We start from the raw sequence: 20,655 nt of genomic DNA, 5'->3' as shown, positions 1-20,655 counted from the left end.
AAGTCGTGCCCCTTCCGCTGCAAGCGCAGTGAAGGTCACAGCGAAAGTCGCGTGGTTTGGTCACAGCCACATGATTTATCTTTAGTCCCGTAGGGAGTCATTTATGGCACGACAGAAACGCTGAATCACTGTAGAGTGAGGAGAACCGTCATCCTCACTTTTCAAGGCACTTTATTTGTTCGGGGCGCCGTAAGTGCTATACGGATTAAACGCAAACCATGTGGCCTGAAGACTTTTGACTAAAACCGCACATTTTTTTTTGACGTTGTGTGAATGTATGAACTCATATTTTCTAGCGCTTAGTGAACACAAGGGACAAGAACACAAATATACAGGACATACGCTAGTCTTCAACTCTAGAGTCTTCAGCGCTAGAAAATATGAGTTCAAACAATATCCAACTAGCCCAAGTTTCTGCCTTACTAAATGTGCATGTATGTCTGATTCATCTGTCGGACTGCACGCTTTGTAATATAACGCAGACTATTTGCATACGAACTTAGAGCATCAGCTCAAAGGCATACTGAGGGCAATTGAACTTGGCCTGTAGCGAGATATTACCGCCTTTTGACGACAAAGATGCAACTTTTATTTAAAACTGAGATTTTATAAGCTAGAAAAGTACATAAAAAGAAATACAGGTGTCTCCATCACCGGCCGATTTACACTGCGGTTCGTCGACACCGCTTGTTTGCTCGGATCACAGAGGCTAAGCTACGCCATTATTCAGTTCAAAACAGCGAACACTGAGTCCCTTTAGGTGTACACGCCATTAGTTTGAATAGAGTGGCAAGAAAACTTTTAAATGTAGTTTTTTCAGCAATTAGTGGGTCGTTGACTCGGACTACCACAACATAGCCAGAAAGAGTTGCACAATTGACTTTTAATTAGAACAAAAATTCGATGGAGCTGTCTTGAATGTCCCTTTAAGTCCGTTCTCTATAATGAGCCCCGGGGTGGTGGTGGTGGTGGTGAAAACTTTTATTTTGTGGAAATGAGTTTGGAAACCAGAGTGGCCCCGCTACATGGTCGGCGTCCCTAGTCGAGGACACCGCATGACGAGGCCCCGTCTTGCACCCGTTTCACCAGAGCCCTTTGGGACTCAAGTAAGGAGCAGTTGAGGAGGGCAGTCTCTCATGCCTCTCGGAAACGGGTAGGGGAAGGGGGGAGGTGGGGATTTTGAGCACATGCTCACACCATGTGGAAGATATCACAGGTCTCCCCACAGTGCTGGCATCGCCCATCCGAGTCAGGATCGTAATGTTTCGTGATTGCAGGACGGAGTAGAGTACCTGTCTGCTGGCGCCTTAAAGTTCGCTCCTCCGTCTTACTCAGCCCCTTTGCAGGGGCCGGGAAAAGGCGGTGGTTGTCGTTATAATGCGTTATAATTTCCCTGAACCGCAGCAGCGTCTGGTTTGTCTCCGAGCCAGAAGAGCGGCACAACTGCATAATGTGTTGAACCGCACAACAAAAGAGGGAAAAGTGTGCGCGGCAGGTTAACCGTCGACCGAATAGCATCGTTGCGTCGCCCAGCATCCGGCTTCTGGAAAGCTCGTAATTTGTCGCTCGACAGTATCCGCGCAGCGGTTTACCACCCATTGAGTTTGATGCGGGAAGTGGCTCACTGACTACGCACCACACCCGCCACGGTGGCTCAGTGGTTAGCCCGTTCAGCTGTAGAGCCGGAGTTCCCGCGTTCGAACCCGGCAGCAGCGGCCGCGTTTCGATGAAGGCGAATATAATAATAATAATTGGTTTTTTGGGGAAAGGAAATGGCGCAGTATCTGTCTCATATATCTTTGGACACCTGAACCGCGCCGTAAGGGAAGGGATAAAGGTGGGAGTGAAAGAAGAAAGGAAGAAGAGGTGCCGTAGTGGAGGGCTCCGGAATAATTTCGACCACCTGGGGATCTTTAACGTGCACTGACATCGCACAGAAGGCGAAGCGCAAAATGCGCCCGTGCGCTGAGCGACGTCAGTGTACGTTAACAATCCCAACGTGGTCGAAATTAATGCCGCACACCTCCACTACGGCACCTCTTTTTTTTTTTCTTCTTTCGCTCCCTCCTTTATCTTTTCCCTTACGGCGCTGTTCGGGTGTCGGCCGAGATATGCGAGAGAGTTACTGCGTCATTTCCTTTCCTCAAAACAAATGTTCAATTTTCGCTTTTTTCTTTAAGCCCGCCGCGGTGGCTCAGTGGTTAGAGTGCTCGGCTACTGACCGCAGCGGCTGAGTTTTTATGGAGGGAAAACGCTAAGGCGCCCGTGTGCTCTGCGATGTCAGTGCACGTTAAAGATACCCAGGTGGTCGAAATTAATCCGGAGCCCTCCCCTACGGCACCTCTTTCTTCCTTTCTTCTTTCACTCCCTCCTTTATCCCTACCCTTACGGCGCGGCTCAGGTGTCCAATGATAGATAGATTGTTGCCAGGAAGAAAGAAAAGGAAAGTGCACAGGCCTGCTCACTGACTGAAGACGAGCCACAATCGCTACCACGTGCAGATAGTAGGAGAGTTAAAAGATGGGATAGAAAGACAGGATAGTAAAGACGCGCTAAAGACAAGGCCGATCCCGGAGGTAGTGCAATACCGGGCCAACCGGTGCGGGAACAGATATTGTGCCATTTCCTTTCCCCAAAAACCAATTATTATTATTATATTTTTCTTTAATAAAATCCCGATGGGGAACCTCAAAACTGACCTTTCTAGCAGTACCAAAAGTGAAATCAATTTTTTCCAAAGCGATCAATAAACTTTTTTATTTCCAACCATACGATGAGTAATGTGCGCGACGAGACGCGACAACTCAGTCGCCTAAAATGTCATGTACTTCAACAGAACTGTCATAATCCCGACCGTTTATTCATCTGTGACCAGCACATTCGTGAAAAATACTTCGCTGTCAAGTTTGCGATCAATCCGCTATAGGAAAAGCGTCATAATAAAGGGCGAAGTAAGGCCACATTGACGACTGGCTCGTGACATGTGATCACGCGTCGCGTGTGAGAAAGAAGAAGACGAAGAAGAGCGCACAGCTGTGGCATTCCTCGGCAGGAAGAAAACCCGACGCTCTCGGATACGGCTCTCCAAAACCGACGCTGAGCGGTTTTCCCCTCAACTTGCGCACTCGCCTAGTCGCTGGGCGCAAAAAAGGCCGTGGGGAGACAGCGCAAGGCAGCCGGGCAGCTATCGTCAACGCCCAGCCTCACCTGGGTTGGCGACAGCGGGGCTTCCAAAACTCAACGTCCCGAGCGGTAAGCCTAACCAAGACCAGTTGCTGATCATGACTGCGAGTCATATGCACTGGTGCGTGTCTAGACTCATATGGCGCTAGACAGCACACAAAAGTAACCCCTCTACGCGAAAAAGGTTCATGCGGCCGCATTACTGCTCTGCAGGCGAACCTCGGAGTCTTCGCCATACTGTTGCCACCAGCACGAGCTGCAGCGACGAACAGAGGCGAGACGGCATCCTCACGCCACTGCGAGAGTGCCATCACTGCTAGGAGGCTGCAATGCCTGCCCCCGCCAAGAGCGACACATCGGCCGAACATCCCCGAGCATCGGCCGATGAACGGATCCAACCCGCAGGTTGGGATTTTTCCGAAAAGTATATTTATTAGAATGTTCATATCTTATGTAGCATTGGGTTAATGAAATGGTTCATTTCGTCTGCTCTTGAGTGCGATGCGCCCTCGCATCAAAATGCATATGGAACGGAAGCAACGGCATTGCATAGCTTTGTGAACTCGCTGTCTTTAAACAAGATCACAATCGCAATCTTTGCGTCTGATGAATGAAGCGTAGTCGCTTAAATCAGCAGAGGTCAAGCAGACATCTTGAAGCTAGTTATTTTCCAATCAATGTTTCTGTTGCACGTGCCAGGAAATTATGTAAACCTCACTATAAAGCTAATTAATGTGTTTCGATATAAAAGCCAAAGTAAACTGCCCCACCTTGCCGCATTTTCTCGCATGTCCAATCTCGCATATTTACATGCAGATCATGAATATAGGCACGTACACTGTCTACGATTTCACGAATATTTGTCCATCTTCCACAGACCCCATTCAGGCGCGAATTAGGACCCGTAAGGGGGGGGGGGGCGGCATTTTGAAATGGTTCAAAAATATAATATTAGGCATTTTGCATGCATGGAGCTGCGGATAGCGCGCGGCAGGGCTGATTGACGGTTACGAGTAGATGCATTCGTCCTGCAGCTGATGTGATACAGCTGCTGATGATTGCGATGAGATAAAATTATACAAGAGGCCTAAAGGCCTAAGCCGTATATAATCTACAAACAGACGTTACGACGGTCGCGCCCAACCGATGCAGATGCATCAGCAAAGAGCTACTGCTACAGCCGTTTATTCTCCCCACAGGGAACGCTGTGCCTGGCCACCAGCCACAGCTCCATGGCGTCCGCCGGTCATCTGATCAGCTGCACCAGCCGCAGCACCATGGTGCCGAACAAAACTTCGATCAGCTTCAGCAGCCCTCCCACCACGGTGCCCGAAGAGCGCCCGAGCAACACGGTGCTCGGGGAGAATCAGACAAGACTCAGCATTCCTCCCGCCACAGTTCCCGAAGAATGTCTGAGCAACACGGTGGCCGGAGAGATTCAAATCAGCTTCAGCAGCCCTCCCATCACGGTGCCCGAAGAGTGCCCGAGCGACATGGTGTCGGGCGAGAATCCGATCAGCTTCAGCAGCCCCTCCAGCCCGGTGCCCGAGGAGTTCCTGAGCAGCAGCCACAGCTCATCCAACTCGGTGTCCAGCGAGTGTCACACGAGGAGCACCAGCCGTCCTACCATGGCGCACGTCAGATGCCCGAAGATCCCCAGAGGTCCTTACACCACGGCGTCCGGCGAGTGTCCAGCGAGGCTTGTCAGCATCAGCCGCAACGCTCCCGCTCCTTGCCGACCGCGCTGGACTCGTCGGCTCGTTCCGGCGCCGTAAACGACTCGCACGCGCGCCGTAGCAGCGTGGCTGCTTTCACGCCACTGGAGGCTGCGCGCAGGGTTTCACACTTGCGCCCAGCCGCTATAGAGCCTGAGCGTCGCCTACCGGTAGCGCCCGCGGTAGCCGCCGCAGCTATGGCCGTCCAGACACCGATGTCCAAGCGTCGGCTATCGGAGCACAGTAGCGTGGTACGCTCGCAAGTTCTGGGTCGGCAGCCTAGTCATATTGCCGCGTAAATATGCACGATGCGTTGCAGGTTGCACGTTACAAGGCCTCAAAAAATGCCAAAGTACAAACATGGTCTAGCGGACGCGATGAGGTCAGCTAGGGTGGCGTGTTTTGCGGCAAGCTTATCGAATGGATGCTCAGGGTGCGCCAAGTTCCCAGGTCATATGGTCCACTTTTCAATAGTATATTCCGGCATTTAAGACTGCTATGAAGCTACGAAAGTTTTCAGAGATGAGCATTTATGCTTCTCCTATCCCTTATAGAGATTTTTGAGATTCGGGAGGGTTGTAAATGTCGCATTGCACAACTCTAAAGCACACTGCGGCCTGGGAACTTTTGACACGCCCTGTACCTCCGCATCACGCGCTTCGACAGATAGCCCACAGTTGTTGCGCTTGTGTTCTAAAGGCAAGATTCACAAAGCTAGATTTACTTGTCATGATACTCCACTATTAAATAGTGTACCTGAGCTGGCCAATAATGACATGCGGTATATAAGAGTTTCAGGATGTACCATCAATGGCAGCAGAGCCAACGGACAGTCAGGAACTGCCATTACGTGAGAAACTTCTGGAATATCGACATGAGAAAAACGCGTCCTTCGTAATGAGGTGGCTGCTCAGGCCCAAGTAGAAGCGTGTATGTGCCCGTTATTTCCACAAACAGGCACTGTGGAATCTACGCCATCAATATCACCCTTAACTCATTCTTGTCGTGAACAACGGCGATATTGCTTAGATGGGCTCACAAAAAGATCATGAGTGTCTATGTGATGTGTACACTTCGCCCTAAGAAGATAATCGCCATCAAGGCAGCCACTCTCAGAAACAAGGCGTATTCTTATGGTGTCTCAAATAATTGTTAGGGACATATTTTTCTTCAGGTCACGTCGACGCCATCGCGAGTCAAAATACAGGTGTAGCCATCACCGGCCAATCTAGTAAGTAAAATGCGTGCGTCAATACCGATTGTTGAGCGCGGAACCCATATGCTACGCTACAACGTTACACCGCGACTCACTTCAAAACGGGGGCCACCTGTCATTTTCCGTAAGGACGTCACTGGTGGGAAGATTGTGCAACCGATTTCCTCGCCGATAATTGCATACGTTGCTGCAGGACAAATGTCAGCATAGCTGGAAAGAGGCAGATAATCGATTTTTGCTGAGAAAATAAACTGGTGGAGCTGTCTTCAGTGCCCCTTTAATATACCGTCTTTGCCTAAAGTAACCGGGCAACGGTGGTTTGTTTCTTAGCCGCGTAGCGAAGCACTAATGGCAGCCCTTAAACTCTAAATCTGTACTAAGTAAAGTGAACCCTTGTCCTCACGTTCTGACATTTTTCGGTTCTTAGAAGTGCCGTAAAGGCTCCGTTATGCGGTTGAGAAGCAAACACCTGTTGCTCGGTTACTTTTGGCAAGGGGCCCGGTACGTGCATTATCTTCGTGGTTCCAGCTTGCTACAAGTTTTTTCGACTGGTTGAACTAGGTTTCAGAAGTGCTTTTGCTGTGCAACACAGCGCATTTCACTTTAATTATTTTACCGTATATTGGGGCAAGCGAAATTGTCCGCAGAGCTGAGATAACTCTGCCTCCCCGAAGCTCACGTGCGGTTCCCGTTGAAGGTCGGGAATCGCCGCTCATGTGCCATGCTCTTTCGCAGCCGCAGCACCCTCTGGTTCCCCTGTGCAACTTCCTGGTGTCCGCGATGTGCGTGACGGCAGTGGTGGCCGTGCTCTTCTGGATTCTGGTCGCGTACCTGGACCGGCACAGTAAACACCCAACGGCCACGTGCACGAGCCACGCGTGCCGCGAGTACGCACATCACCTGCTCGCCTCGCTCAACCGCTCGGTGGACCCGTGCCACAGCTTCACGCACTTCGTGTGCGACGGCTGGCGGAAGCGACACATGTTCGGCGTCCACGAGAGGACGTTCGGCGCTGCCACCGAGCGAATAACGCGCATCGTGCGCACCATCGATGTGCCCCGCTCGGGGCAGAACACCCTCGAGAGGGCAGCCATGTTGTTCAGGTAGGTACACACACACACAGACACAAAAAAATGGCGGACTGTTCAGCGTCGTTGGGAGAAATGCGAATCAGGTGCGTTAGCACTTCGGTTTTCACTTCTGTTCCCGTTCAAGGCTCGGTTTTCAAGGTCAAGCAGGTTCCAGACAAAGATCAGCGAAATCAGACGAGCTCCGCCTTGAGGGCATGATGCGATGGGATTAATTGGTTAATGCCCACATATGCGGAATCGGTCATTCTCTACATATCATTAATAGATTGCTGGGAATCCTCGTACTACTCCTGGCGCAGTGGTGCAGCGGTTAAGCGATGCAACACTGCCCTGCGATCACAGGTGCTGCCACCGGTGGGGCTTGTGAGAACCCGGTTCTTCCCGGGCAACCTCGAGATTACAAAGAGAGGCTTCGGACAGACAAACATCGGCAAAATCTGAGATTGTGGGTTTTAGAGCTGCGAAAAGCTAGCGGCAGTGCCGTCCACCACCCAAGGCCACGCGTGTTTTGCATATTGTAGATAGGGCGCGCGGTAATGGCCTAGCTTTAATTGATGACCCACATCTGACAGCGTTCTGTGTGGTCGATACGAGGCGTCCCCGAGACAAATGCCGCGCACTGAAAACGATTCAGTCTCTCGCTGGCGTACTCCGGAGACATGCTACGGCGTTGGGCTGCGAACGTTTAGGATCGCATAGATCACACAGCAGGAAAAAACTCATGCGTGAGGGAGTGGGCTATGAGTTAAATAATTGCATACTCCAACTAGCAGCTTTTTTTATATATATATTAAGGCTCAATTCGTGCTGTTAACCGATTATCATTTCCGCCATTGAAACAGGCGGCAGCTTCGAAAGCTATGAAGTTTTCAAAATATCACTGTAGTAAAAAAGGGAGTGCTGGAAATTTTCGCGGCAATTTTGCTTCCCGCACAGAAAGGTGACTCCATGGGCTTTAACCAAGCCAGTTGCAATAAAAAGAAATATTCGGCACAGTCTTTTTAGTTGCATGGACGCTAGATTGATAATAATATTAATTGGTTTTTGAGGAAAGGAAATGGCACAGTATCTGTCTCATATATCGTTGGACACCTGAACCACGCCGTAAGGGAAGGGATAAAGAAGGGAGTGAAAGAAGAAAGGAAGAAAGAGTTGCCGTAGTGGAGGGCTCCGGAATAATGTCGACCACCTGGGGATCTTTAACGTGCACTGACATCGCACAGCACACGGGCGCCTTACCGTTTTGCCTCCATAAAAACGCAGCCGCCGATTCCCAATCCTCAAAATAATCGCAGGAGGGCTCGTTGCTGCAGGACTATCCGCTGGTCCTTTCAGCACCCCAAAGACCCGCGCGTTCTTAAGCCTACTCTCGGACAGACGCGGAGGCATTCGCTGTATGTCAAATTTTCTTCAAGATTAAGTCCTTACGTAAACGCAGCTCCAAGGGTTCCCAAGCGGCCGCAGGAATATGTGATGCGCACATGCATGACCACCATGACAAGTGTTACCGCTACTCCTCTATTCTCTCCGCGAAACTGAACACCGAAGCGGAGTTTCTTCAGAACTACCATTATTAGCGCCAGCACTGACTGTCGATATTAGTAAATAAACGAACGCGGCAAACGATACAGGGCTGAGTTTTAATTCGCCACATATGAAAACACCTGGGTTTATACCTGGGTAAACTGGCCCCTGCCTAAACTGCAGCTGCTCGCCTGTCAATTACTCTAAGAAACAACTCGAAAACTCTGTCATTACATACGCTTTAGTGACATATACGTGTTGGAGCACTGAGCGGAAGATAAGTCAACATGTATAGAACTCCATGACATATCACGGCGGCGGGCATCGCGTTGCACTGAACACATGACCGTCCATACAGTGACATCATTCAACAATGCGTGCAGGAATTGCTAAACATAAAGATAGCGCCCACTTTGTCAGTTATTTCTTGCACTACACCAGACATGATCTTTAGGCATGAGGCGGCTGCAAACGCTAAAGCAAACTATGCTGCCTCTGGTCCGTCGTTGACGCTGTAAATGGCATGGCATACAACTTCTTTGGCGAAAAAATTGAACGCCGCGAAGGCTTAGTGCTATGAAGTTCGGTTGCTGAGACCAAGGTCTTGGGATCGAATCCTGGCCCCGGCAGCCGTATTTATATGGGGGGCGAAATGCAAAAGCACCCGCCGCGGTGGCTCAGTGGTTAAGGCGCTCGGCTACTGATGCGGAGTACCCGGATTCGAACCCGACCGCGGCGGCAGCGTTTCGATGGAGGCGAAACACAAAGGCGCCCGTGTGCTGAGTTCCTCGTGTTCAGGTATCGGGCTACTAAGCAAAAAGAGGGCAATTTTGGTTGTGCACTTTGGATTGGGAATATTGGGACTACATACTGCAGGAACCGCAAGCTTGAGGCCACGCTGAAAAAGCTCCGCAAGGTGGGGGATCAGGTTGGCCGTATGGTCCGCCGGGTATCAAATGTTAACAGGTGAGGGGGAGGGGGTGCGATGCAAAGACGCCCTGCGGCTGGCCAATGCATTTGTAACCAGCCGAATCCTGTATTCGGCACCGTACCTCCACCTGCGCAAATGCGATAACACTCCCGAAGTGGTTCTCCGCAAAATCTGTAATAGAGCTCTCGACCTCCCCATTGCAACATCCAACCAAAGTCTCCTCGGTCTGGGGATGACGCACACCTTTGGGGAGCTGCACGAGGCTCATCTCAACAATCAATGTTTGCGGTTAAGCAATACACGTGCGGGTAGCCGCCTTCTGACCCGTTTCCACATAAATTACACAACCCAAGAGGAGAAGCGGGTATCACTGCTCGAGGCCTGGCGCTTCGCCCTGCAGATTGGCCCCATCTTCATTAACATTACAAAGGATGCCCATGCCGGCCGCCGCCTCGCGCGAGCGGAGGCCATTTCCGAGCAGTATGGTGCTCGACCAGGGGTATTTTACACGGACGCGGCCGGTTCACACCATTGGGGTTGGCACACGGCGGCCATCGTCCGCCAAAACACCCCAGTTCAGGGCCTCACCGTCCGTGCCCCCAACATTGCATCTGAGGAGGAAGTTGCTATCGCACTTGCATCTTTAATGTGCATTGACATCGCACAGCGCACGGGCGCCTTTGCGTTTTGCCACCATCGAAACGCTGCCGCCGCGGCTAAAATACCCGGACACAACGCAGGACCTGCACTGCCTTGCTGAGGAGTCGGAAAGGCGAGTCCGCCGGGGTAAAGGCCGCGCTACGCGATGCCGGAGTGACGTGGCCCCACCGCCCGCCTCCAACCGACCGGCGGGACCTGGTGCGCATGATGCTCCACTGTGACTACGCTCTGGGCTGGAGCGCCGTGTTCCGCGTCGACTACGAGGAGCACGGCAACGAGACCAAGGCGTACGTGCTCACCGACTCGGCCTTCAACTTCATCGTGCGCAAGCACCACGAGAGGGGATCGCAGCCGCGGCGCCTCCACTACTTCACCGTGCTTCGGGACTCGTTTCGGGACACGGACGAAAGCGGAGCGGCGGGAGACGACAACTTGGTCACCTTCGAGGTACACCGCATGAACAAAAAATTCACGAACGATCGACGCGACTCATATGGCATAGTATCCGTTACCATTAGTGTACCTCTCGGACGGAGGAGCCACTGCCGCTGACGGGTTCTGACCGTGCAAGCGGTTGGAGTGATCAGTACATCGATCACCGCGTGACTCGCCGCTCCACTCTCCCGATCCAATCCAGTAATCGCAGTGTAACACGCCGGACCCGCTCTCCACATTCCTTACCCCCTCTACTCTGGTGACCATGGTGTCACTCTCGTCACGCGTCGCCTCCCACCCTCTCTTCATCCTCCCACTCTTCCTCTCCTAGAAAAGTGGAGAGGAGGATTTTCCTCTATCCACTACGCCTCCTACCAACTGAGGCTCCACACGCCAAAGCCAAGGGCGTTCTAATGCTAACGCAATAAAAAACCTAAGAGCCGGAGCCTTCCAGGGTTTTTTGAAGAGAATATATGCTCTAGGACCTACTCTAGCTTTTCGACAGCCTCTTATGCCACTTGACAAGTCTTGGAATTAAAAAAAAAACATACGGCAGAAAGTTTTCGCGGGGGAGGCGCGATGAAGGTGCTCATGGATGTTCTGCTACGACATAAATTAAGCGCCAGAGGCGACGCCCCTTGCCCAGGATAAAGTTCCTCACGCAACTATCGTTACAAAAAACGTGGCTGCGGAAGTACCATAGAGTGTCCTCATTAGGATGCAGCGCGCACACGTGGAAGTCGTCGCTTGGCGAGGCGACCGCAGCTTCATTCTTTGGGATAGAGCGACAGCAAATGCTGCTGGCCCGAGGCATGCCAGGACGTCCCGTGCAGTGCGTCGTTGCAGCGCCTAGCAAACTCTGCGGGATCTGTTCTCGCAGGACACGCTGGCGCTGGAGAGCAAGATGCTCGAGCCGCTTCTGGCCGAACTGCTCACGACGGCGCCCCGGCCTTCCACAGTGCCAGCCGAGGTGGTGTACAACGCTGCGGCCAACCTGTCCATGCGCCGCTGGACGGATGCGCTCGAGCGCGAGGGCGTCAAGGTGCAACAGCGTCTTAGCTTCCACACGTTGCACCTGCCGTTCTTCGCCACTTTCGTCGACCTGTGGGTGCTCCATGGCGAGCAGGAAATGTTCGCCTTTGTGTCGTGGTGCATGGTTCAGGTACGCGGCCAGCGTCATGTGCAACATGATTCGGTCTGCTGTTCGCAACGGCGACGAAAGGACCTTTTGAAGATGGCCTTACCTTTCGGTTTATAAATGCATGAGAGGCAAGCTCCACTCATCTGGAGTTGTTTACGCACCTGCACCTCTTAATGAGGTAAATGCATTTGGCATGTCAGTCCTTGTTGAAGAATGAACATGTGGTCTATAGATGAAGTTAACAACACTGGTCACAGCTGCCTTGATACTGAGCCGTACGTCCTTCGTGAATGCACGCTGGTAGCTGCAGATCCCCAGGAAATTCAGCCAGCAGCGAGGTCCGATGGAGCGCCCGCTATTTTTCTGTGCTTCCAATGGAACGCGTAGAAGTGCATACGACGGATATATTCAATAATAAAGCACAAGGCTGCGACGCTCGACTTTTGGCAGTTCGCGTTCGTCTAGAAAAAATCCTCGCCTATCCCTTTGCCTATCGCATCAGCATCCTTGCAGCCAGGAACTTATTGTGTCGCGATAGTACGCAACAAGGGCGTCAAGTATAGCTAATCGCATTTGCCACCGTAACATAAATGACCAGTATAAGGCAGTTACTTTTACCCTGTGTCCATTTCATTCTTATTCGCGGCTGGGGCCGAGCAGGCTGAGTGGGCTCAGCGACGGTTACTGAGCGTTTTTCACTGGCGAAAGCGGAAATAAACAGTATTAGGTGGAATTTCATATGCGGGAGGTGCGGGGTTTGATCCCCAGTGGCGCTTTGTACGCACTGGTTTTCAATGAATGCAGGCTTTCCCTTGTCCTAGTGCTCGGCTTATCTGGGGTGAAGTGCTTGGAAAAGTGTCTTTAACCGCACCTTGTGGAGTAAAAAACACCCTGTCCCATGGATCTATTTAGTCCAAGATGCCCTTAAGCCATTAAATTAACCATCGTCATCAACAGAAACTAAGCGGAATTATGCGATTCTAAACTATGCGTTCGCGGTTCCCTCTGTGCCTCTCTGTCTGTGCTTGGCATCAGATTTTCGGATTCCTGATGCTGGACACAAGGTTATCGTCAGACTGCATGAACGAACTGTTAGGAAGGCGAACAAGGTCGCACAGACTGCATGAACGAACTGTTAGGAAGGCGAACAAGGTCACACCTTTTATGGTTAAAATTAACCCAATAAGCACTGGAACTCCATGGACATCCTGCTGACGTCCTAAACATCCGCAGGACGTCCAAGGAAATTTTAATGTCCGTTAAGTCGCAAATAACTCCAATTTAACTTCCTTCAAGCACTAAAACTAACGAGACATGCAAGGTGTTTCTACCCTTCGGACTGTGGACGACTACAGATCCGTATCCGAATACGACGCGCAGGTAGCAGCGCTATTCGCGAACGCCGACCTCATCGAGAACTTCTACGGCCACAAGCAGCGGGCGACGATCTTCCACAACGCTTTCTGCCTGGGCCGTGCCTACATCGGCGCTGGCAAGCCGCTGCTGACCAGCTATGCCCACGAGGTGCTGCCCAAATCGACACGCTTCCGCGCCGAGTCCCTCACGCTGGCGGTGCGCGCCGCCTTCCATAGACGCCTATCCAACTGGCCCGACTACAATGACAGCGTCGGCGTGTTTCGGTGAGCATCATGCAGATTGTCCTTTGGAACTCATGCACTTCGGCACAGGTTGCCTGAAGTGATATGAGGATATCTGCCGAGTCATAGAAATGCTCTTCCTAGCAGCTGACACGATTATCATTGGCACCCCTATGAAGCTGACAATGCAGCGTGAGGGAACTGAAAATCGAGCTATAGTGAAGTATTTCTGTAGCCTTCTCGACGGAATACAGGTGTGCTAGGCCAAAAGCGACTACTCTCATATCGCTTCATGGAGCTCGTTTTGGTCAGTAGCGCATGAACCGGGAAAGTGCTGTCACGAGGCAGGGATCACGTTAAAACAAGACGCACAAGAGAACAACAATTGAATCCCATGCGGAACAGAGCACACGCCTAATCGAGACGCTTTGTTTATATCGTCTTTATTCGCACTATTCTTTGCACGGCCGCCTGGTGCAAAAACGCTGTCTATGTGTAGATTAAGGCGTTTCGGGGCACGAAAAGTGGTAGGGCTTCATGCGCATGACTTGTAATATGTCACGTTGAGCTGGAAGGGGGGTTAGGATAGGATAGGAAACCTTTTATTGAATCATAAGTATTTAGGCGATCAGAAGTCTTCTTGCTTGCTTCGCGTGTCGCTGTCTTCACGCTGCGCTGCAGGGAAGGCTTCTTCAGCAAAGGGTGGTCCCTCAGTCCAGGGCTCCACTGAGTTTGGCTGCATCCCTTGCGTGCTCTACCATCCTCTTTTGGACGGCGAGCTCGCAGCTGACGAGCCGGCTCTCCCAGTGCTCCGCACTCGGGGGTTTGTGTTCTCGGAATGCGTTGTTTCGTTCGCATTCCCATGTTATGTGAAATAGTGTGGGTGTGGCCCCGCACCACGGGCATGTGCCCCTATATTGCGTTGGGAACATCTTGTTGTATATAAAGATGGTTTATGGGGGTTTAACGTCCCAAAGCGACTCAGGCTATGTTGTATATAAAGAGGTTGGGGAAGGAACCTGTTTGTAATCTACGCCAATCTGTTGCCTCCTCCTTTGTTAGTGCTTTATGCGGGGGCGGATATTTATATCTCACCCCTCTGTGATGTTGGAGTAGTTCTGAATAGGGGGGTGGTTTCTGGGAATGTCAGAACGATCTCACATAGGTCCTCACGGTGTCCTGGCGGAGCACACGGTACGGGTCAGCATGCACTGTTGAAGGCTAAGCGGGCTCGTGTAGCCGTGTCTTTCTTGAGCCGCTTATCGAGACCGCTTAGCGCGCTCTTGCTCGGTTTCTTCGGCTCGCTGCTTCCTCTTGGTTTCATTCCAACGGCGAAGCATGGCTTCTTCCAGTCTCCCTGCCATCTCTACCGACGGCTCCACTGAGCCGAGTTCTATACATACAGCTGCGCCAACCCCTCTTCCTCCTACGGCGCATGCGCACGGCTGTCGCAACTCGGTTTCGGAGGCGGCACCTGCTATGACGTCACGCGCATGCGCACAGCTGGCGGAGCGAGCGGCGGCTGTCAGCTGTTGCGGTTGCAAGGCAATGGCTCAAAGCCACGGTGCGACCACGGCTCAAGTACAGCCACGCTGACCTCGCGAAGCGGCTGCCGTATTGTAGCTCTCGCTATAAAAGCATAGGCCGCACCGCGGCAGATTTAAGCGAATGCTTAAATTCAATTCAAATTACTTAAATTTATTTTAAGCGGCTGCTTAAACCAATATAAACAACACGGCTGGACAAAAAACAATGAAGTTCTTGTAGACCTCGCAGGTCTCGATACACTGCGCGTTAAAGAACAGAAGCATGCGTGAGGCAGAAGAACATGAAAACCGAGCTGTAAACGAGTGCCCGCTTTTCGCCATGGAGATTTTTTCGTGCTGCAACATCGTAAACAGTTGACCCGTAAAAACCATACAATTATCTTTCCCTCTCTGGGCCTTTGCCCTATCATTTTGCACGGGAATGCTAATCTCATGGCTTTCACAGGACATTCAGCACAGGTGCTGTGATGCGAAGACCTAGAGTTGCTCTGAACTTTGACCACTCCCGTATTTTAATACTGCGGTTCACGTTGCCTTTCGTGCAGGCTGTGGGATTCGAACTGGATGGCGTTCAGCATCTTCGAGCCGACTCCCAAGACCAAGTTCGACGTCATCGTGGGCGAGATGGGCGGCTCGTTCCTGCAGAACTGGCGCAACGCGTGGCTGTCGCGTACTGGCTTCCGCAACGTTGACATCAAGGTAGCCATCACGGCCATCGAGACCCTGGCCTTCAGCGCAGACGTCGACTACCGCAAGGACTTTGTCCTGCTGCCCTACGCCTTTACTTTTCCGTACTACGACGCGGACGCCCTGCCGGCCATCAACTACGGGGGCTTTGGATCGAAGGTCTCTGGGCCCTTTAGCTTATTTTAGAGCAGCTTTTAGCGCGATAGCGCTAAAGGCCCCGTTTACCAGAAAATCCGGGTGTCGGCGTTGTGAGCGAAAAATCACGGGCATGAAACTGGCAGGTGGTCCCCAGAGAGCAACATAGGAAGCAGGTGGCCCACCTAGGTCACGTGACCTTGCGGCGTCATCACAATTTGCCCACCGGACAGTGAGCAAACTGTCCACCATGGTTAAATGAATGATTAAATTTCTCGGTCGGGAAGAGCAATCTGGGGCGCACAAGGTGCACCGCTGGGAGCACGTGAGGGATATGAGGACTCCCAGAGATCTATGAATGTAGACAATGACTTTTGCATATATGGGAACCCACTACGCTGTCGCTTCATGCTCTTCAAGCGGAGCTTAAGTGCACCCTCCAATCTTTCTTCCATTTTAGCGTGAACAGACTGCATTGCATGCAATTGGGCGAGTTGCATGGCTATTCATGTTCTAACAAATAACTAGCGAAAACCGAGACACAGGGAACTGTGCCACCGAGCGAGAACTGATTTGAATACCTTTAAAGAAAAAAGAATGAGCGGTCCTGCATAAGCGACCCGTCTGTCCTTATCACAGAAAACAGTGACGCTTTTTATCGAAGATGGAATGACGACCAGCCTTCATCTTATTTCATTTGCGTGTGCTTATGCGCGAGAAAATTGCTTTACGTACGTGGAGGAGCTAAAAGTAAATCAGTTGTAAGTCCGGCAACAGTTTGTGTACGTAACCCTCTGGTCTTGTGTCCCGGTATTCGCTGGCTTTTTGCTAGAACAGTCTTGTATCGGGCCTTTTTTGTGCGCCTAGCCAGTACACCGCTGATCCCATCGGAGTTAAGCAGCAACAAGCTCATTTACAACGAGCACAACGGAAGCCCGACCACGAGCTTTGCAGTTAGGCCCTACCTCTATTTGAGTTGATGACGTATGCAGGTGCATTTAAGCAGTAGGTGCCAGGATCTGTATTCCATAGGCGTACTTCGAACCGATCTGAAACCTAATGTCATCCTTCACATTCTGCTGTGCACAGCAAAACTGGACGCGGCGATGAAATCGTTTGCCTTTGTTTTGTGCACTTGTCCAGTTTTGAGTATAGCACCAAACATATTCATAGCAACTAGCCCATGTACCTACCCCCGTGTAAGACCTTTGTTATGTTACGTTCGATACCCACAGCCTAGACACCACAGGAAGCTCTTTAGACTGTTCAAGCCAACATTCTAGTGCGCGTCCAGAAGCCGCTGCTTATCTTCATGACACTCTTAAAAGCAGCATGCAATATTGAAGGATGTCCGACTCACGGGTTAAAGTCTGTTCACTCCTTTGGCGCCTAGGTGGCTCTGGCAGCGGCAGAGAGGTTCTACAGCTCGTACGTCAGCTCGGGCGCCGGTGGCGCTTCCATCGGCGAGTTCCGTTTGTGCCTGATGAACGATTCGTTCGGCGCCGATCGGGACGACGAGGCCTCCTTCGCCGCCGAGGTGGTCTCGCTGGGCTCCCTGGTCGACGCGTACCGCAACACCAGCGACAACCGGCGTCTGGAAATCCTCGAGCGCCTGACGGGCGAGCAGCTCCTGTTCATCGCGAGCTGCTACACCAAGTGCACTGGCAGCTACTACCCTGTCAGCGAGTCGGCGTGCGACGCGGCGTTGCGACACGTGCCAGAATTCGCCCAAGCCTTCAGCTGTGCGCCGGGAACACCTATGAACCCGGATCGCCGGTGCAAGCTCTTCTGAGTGGCGCGTGACGAAGTGCGTCGTACACGGTGGCGTGCCCGCTGCTGTTTCCGGCCACATATCTCAGCTCGACTTGGCTAAAAGACTATTGCGTCAAATATGCGAACGTGGACCCTTATTAATGAGAAACAGTGGGGAATATGTGTTTGTTCGGACTGCGATGCGTACAACGTAGGGCATTCACAAACGTTGAGTGTGAAATGTGGCACGTAACCACGTGCGTATATTGTTGCAGGCTTCTTTCCAAAAAGCGAGTGATGTTAACGCTTTTGCTTTCTGTGGTACACATACGCTCCCCAATATTCAGCCTTCACAGTAGACGCGTCATGCCGAAATTTTGATTCTTTATGAACGAAACTGGCGATAGGGCGCCAGAACTAGTTTTTGCAGTGAAGTATGCGTGCTCCAGCGACAGCGAAATGGAGGCGTAAACTGTGCCCGATTTCGGATCACTGACACTCAACGGCTGTCTGAAACGCGACGTCAGTGTTAACAGAGCGGGCAAAAGGCCCTGGACCTTTTACGTCGGAAATGCGCGTGGCTGATCTGACGGCAGTTACGCAGTCGTTAGTAAAACGTTTTCGTCCTTGCGGCACTAACTATACAAACCCTTGTTGTGATCGGCAGTAAGATGTCAGCTACCACGTTCCCATGTCAACATCTGATTCTACTTGCACGTAAATAGCGACCTTATAATAAACCCTGACACATCTCCAAACAAAAAAACGTTTCGGAGCCGGCTCGGCTCCCTCTTCAGGGGTGACGTCGTCGGACTGCGAACTCCCGACATCGTGACTCGCAGCCTTAAAGGGAACGTGAAATGGTTTTTTGACAATCCTAGATTATTCGATAATTTGAATATATAAAGCTTCTAGGTAAAGCATGCAAAGCAGTTTTGCGCTAGCATTTAAAATGGTGACGTAATTACCGATTAAAATCGCGACGATGTTCAGGCTTCTTGCAGCGCTGGAGCAGTGCGCGCAAACTCGTGGTGACGACATTGTTGGCGAAATTTCAGGTGAGCGCTGCCTACGCTATATACATGCTGCCGTGCATCACCGATGCCGCCAAACAATGCTTCGTGCGCTTCACCTTCGGCGGCATTCGTTTTATTCCTTGAAACAACCGTTTCTCCGCAGGGAACTTCGCGACGCCGCATGTCATCACTGCGGCCTCTGCCCGCCGCCGTGCACTGCAGAGAAGCCTGAACGCCGACGCCGCTTTACTTGGCGCTTACGTCACCATTTCAAATATTAGCTCAAAAATATTTTGTCTACCTTACCTGCAAGTTTCGCACATTCGCCTTCTTTAAGCTCGTCTAATTCTAAAACCTATTGAGTTGCCCTTTAAAGGGACAATGAGGAGAAATTGAAGTTGGCTTGTATCGATAGAATAGCAGCTCCTGATCACAAAAACGCCACTCTTACTGAAAACAAAGCTCTTGTAAGGTAGAAAATGGCTGGAACCAAAATACAGGTGTCGCCGCCACAGGCCAATCTCGCAAGTACAAGCGTGATGACTTCCTAATGACAAGAGGCGCCACCTTGGAAGAATTTTCCGTACTTCATGGAAGCCACGAATCTCTGAGGCGGGCAAAGGAAGGTTGCGCACCGCACCGCTAGCTGTCAGAAATCACGGAGTCTGCGTTTACGTCACGTATCACGTCACTCCGTTCTGAGACGCCATAAGAGTTGCCGTGGCGTCATAAGAGTTCCCCGAGTTTGAATCAGAGCGGCGGGAAAAACTTTTTCATCTTCGAATCTAAATTTCTTTGAAATAAATGCATCTTTCGCACCCGGACAAGCGGCAACAAAGCCATGAAATGCCGAACTATCAGATTTTGCTAACAAAAAAAATGATAGAGTTCTCCTCAGTGTCCCTTTAACCCCCCCCCCCCCCCCCCCAAAAAAAAACCTATCCCCCTCCCCCCGCGTATTTCGCGTCACTGCTTATGTTCTATCCCTACTTCTAAGAATGAGTAGATGGCTTCCCTAAAACACCTGGTATATACGAGGCTTACATCATTCGAAACTGTGGCGTCACGTGCGTCAGGAGCCCTTCCATCGACTTGCCTGGAAAAAGTAACCGCGTCTTCCATTGAGGAACTTTTCAGTATCTTTACGTAGTTATAATGCGAAAGCATTACTAGTCCCATTACGAAAAAGGCTGGCGGCGTGTGTGCACTCGCAGATGGCATAGAAAATCCCAGCGATGGCAAGAAAAAAGGGCCACGTCATCAAATGGCCGCAAGCCGAGCACCGCCACTTCAGACAATCCTATACATGTCGTTCATCTATATATACTCGCCACAGGCCGACCTCCATGTGGCGCCAGTTTTCTCGAAAACAATCGTACCAAAATTATGACGCATCCGTTTGTCGCAGTATTCCGGGTGGTGTCATATTTCTCGCTGAACATAGGTTACATGTGCTAGTAAGGTTGGAGGGGTTTGTCGTAGTATTCCGGGTGGTGTCGTTTCTCGCTGCACATAGGTTACATGTGCTAGTTAGGGGCTAGCGTTCGACAGGGATTCGAACTGACGACATACGCACCTTGAATTGTATGCCTTCCCAGACTCGTATCAAAACTGTGATGCAACTGTTCGCCGTACAGCGTCCCGGATGGCGTCATACGCGCGTATGTAGATGGGTGTCAATGCACCCGCAGTCAGTATAATGCTTTCGCATTCCCACGCGTAAACAGTACTAAGTGTATATGCCGAATTTTATTTTACAGCGCAGCTCTTGCGCGCCCGTTCGTGGGCTGAGCCGCGTCGCAGTCGGTGTAACCGAGAGCGAGGGGGAGCGCGCTCCCCACGTGACCGGCCGTGCCGAGCGAACTAAAGTACCGCCTCCGTTCGCTCATAGATGGCGCCAGAGTGATGCGCTGCTTAGGGGCTTTAGCGCTACTGAACGAGGTGCCCAGCCTAAGGCAAAAAATACAGGAGGCCGAGCAGAGACTCGGCGCCAGCACCGAGTACCGTACCGTTCGCGTCACAGA

At 51.4% G+C, this 20,655-nt stretch overlaps 1 protein-coding gene across 1 annotated transcript; it reads left to right on the top strand.

Annotated features, from left to right (window-relative positions):
- Positions 1-3,420: 3,420 nt before the first annotated feature.
- On the top strand, positions 3,421-18,116 carry LOC144094616 (uncharacterized). The gene is made up of 8 exons (XM_077628533.1): positions 3,421-3,588; positions 4,383-5,149; positions 6,850-7,217; positions 10,401-10,767; positions 11,636-11,917; positions 13,277-13,536; positions 15,587-15,887; positions 17,257-18,116. The coding sequence occupies exons 1-8, from the start codon at positions 3,513-3,515 to the stop codon at positions 17,653-17,655; spliced, it is 2,820 nt and encodes a 939-aa protein (XP_077484659.1). The 5' UTR covers positions 3,421-3,512; the 3' UTR covers positions 17,656-18,116.
- The last annotated feature ends 2,539 nt before the right edge of the window (positions 18,117-20,655 follow it).

Source organism: Amblyomma americanum, chromosome 6 (assembly GCF_052857255.1).
Source record: "Amblyomma americanum isolate KBUSLIRL-KWMA chromosome 6, ASM5285725v1, whole genome shotgun sequence".
In the NCBI taxonomy this organism is placed as follows: domain Eukaryota; kingdom Metazoa; phylum Arthropoda; class Arachnida; order Ixodida; family Ixodidae; genus Amblyomma; species Amblyomma americanum.
The sequence above is the reverse complement of the archived record's forward strand: the minus strand, read 5'-3'. Positions and strand labels throughout refer to the sequence as shown.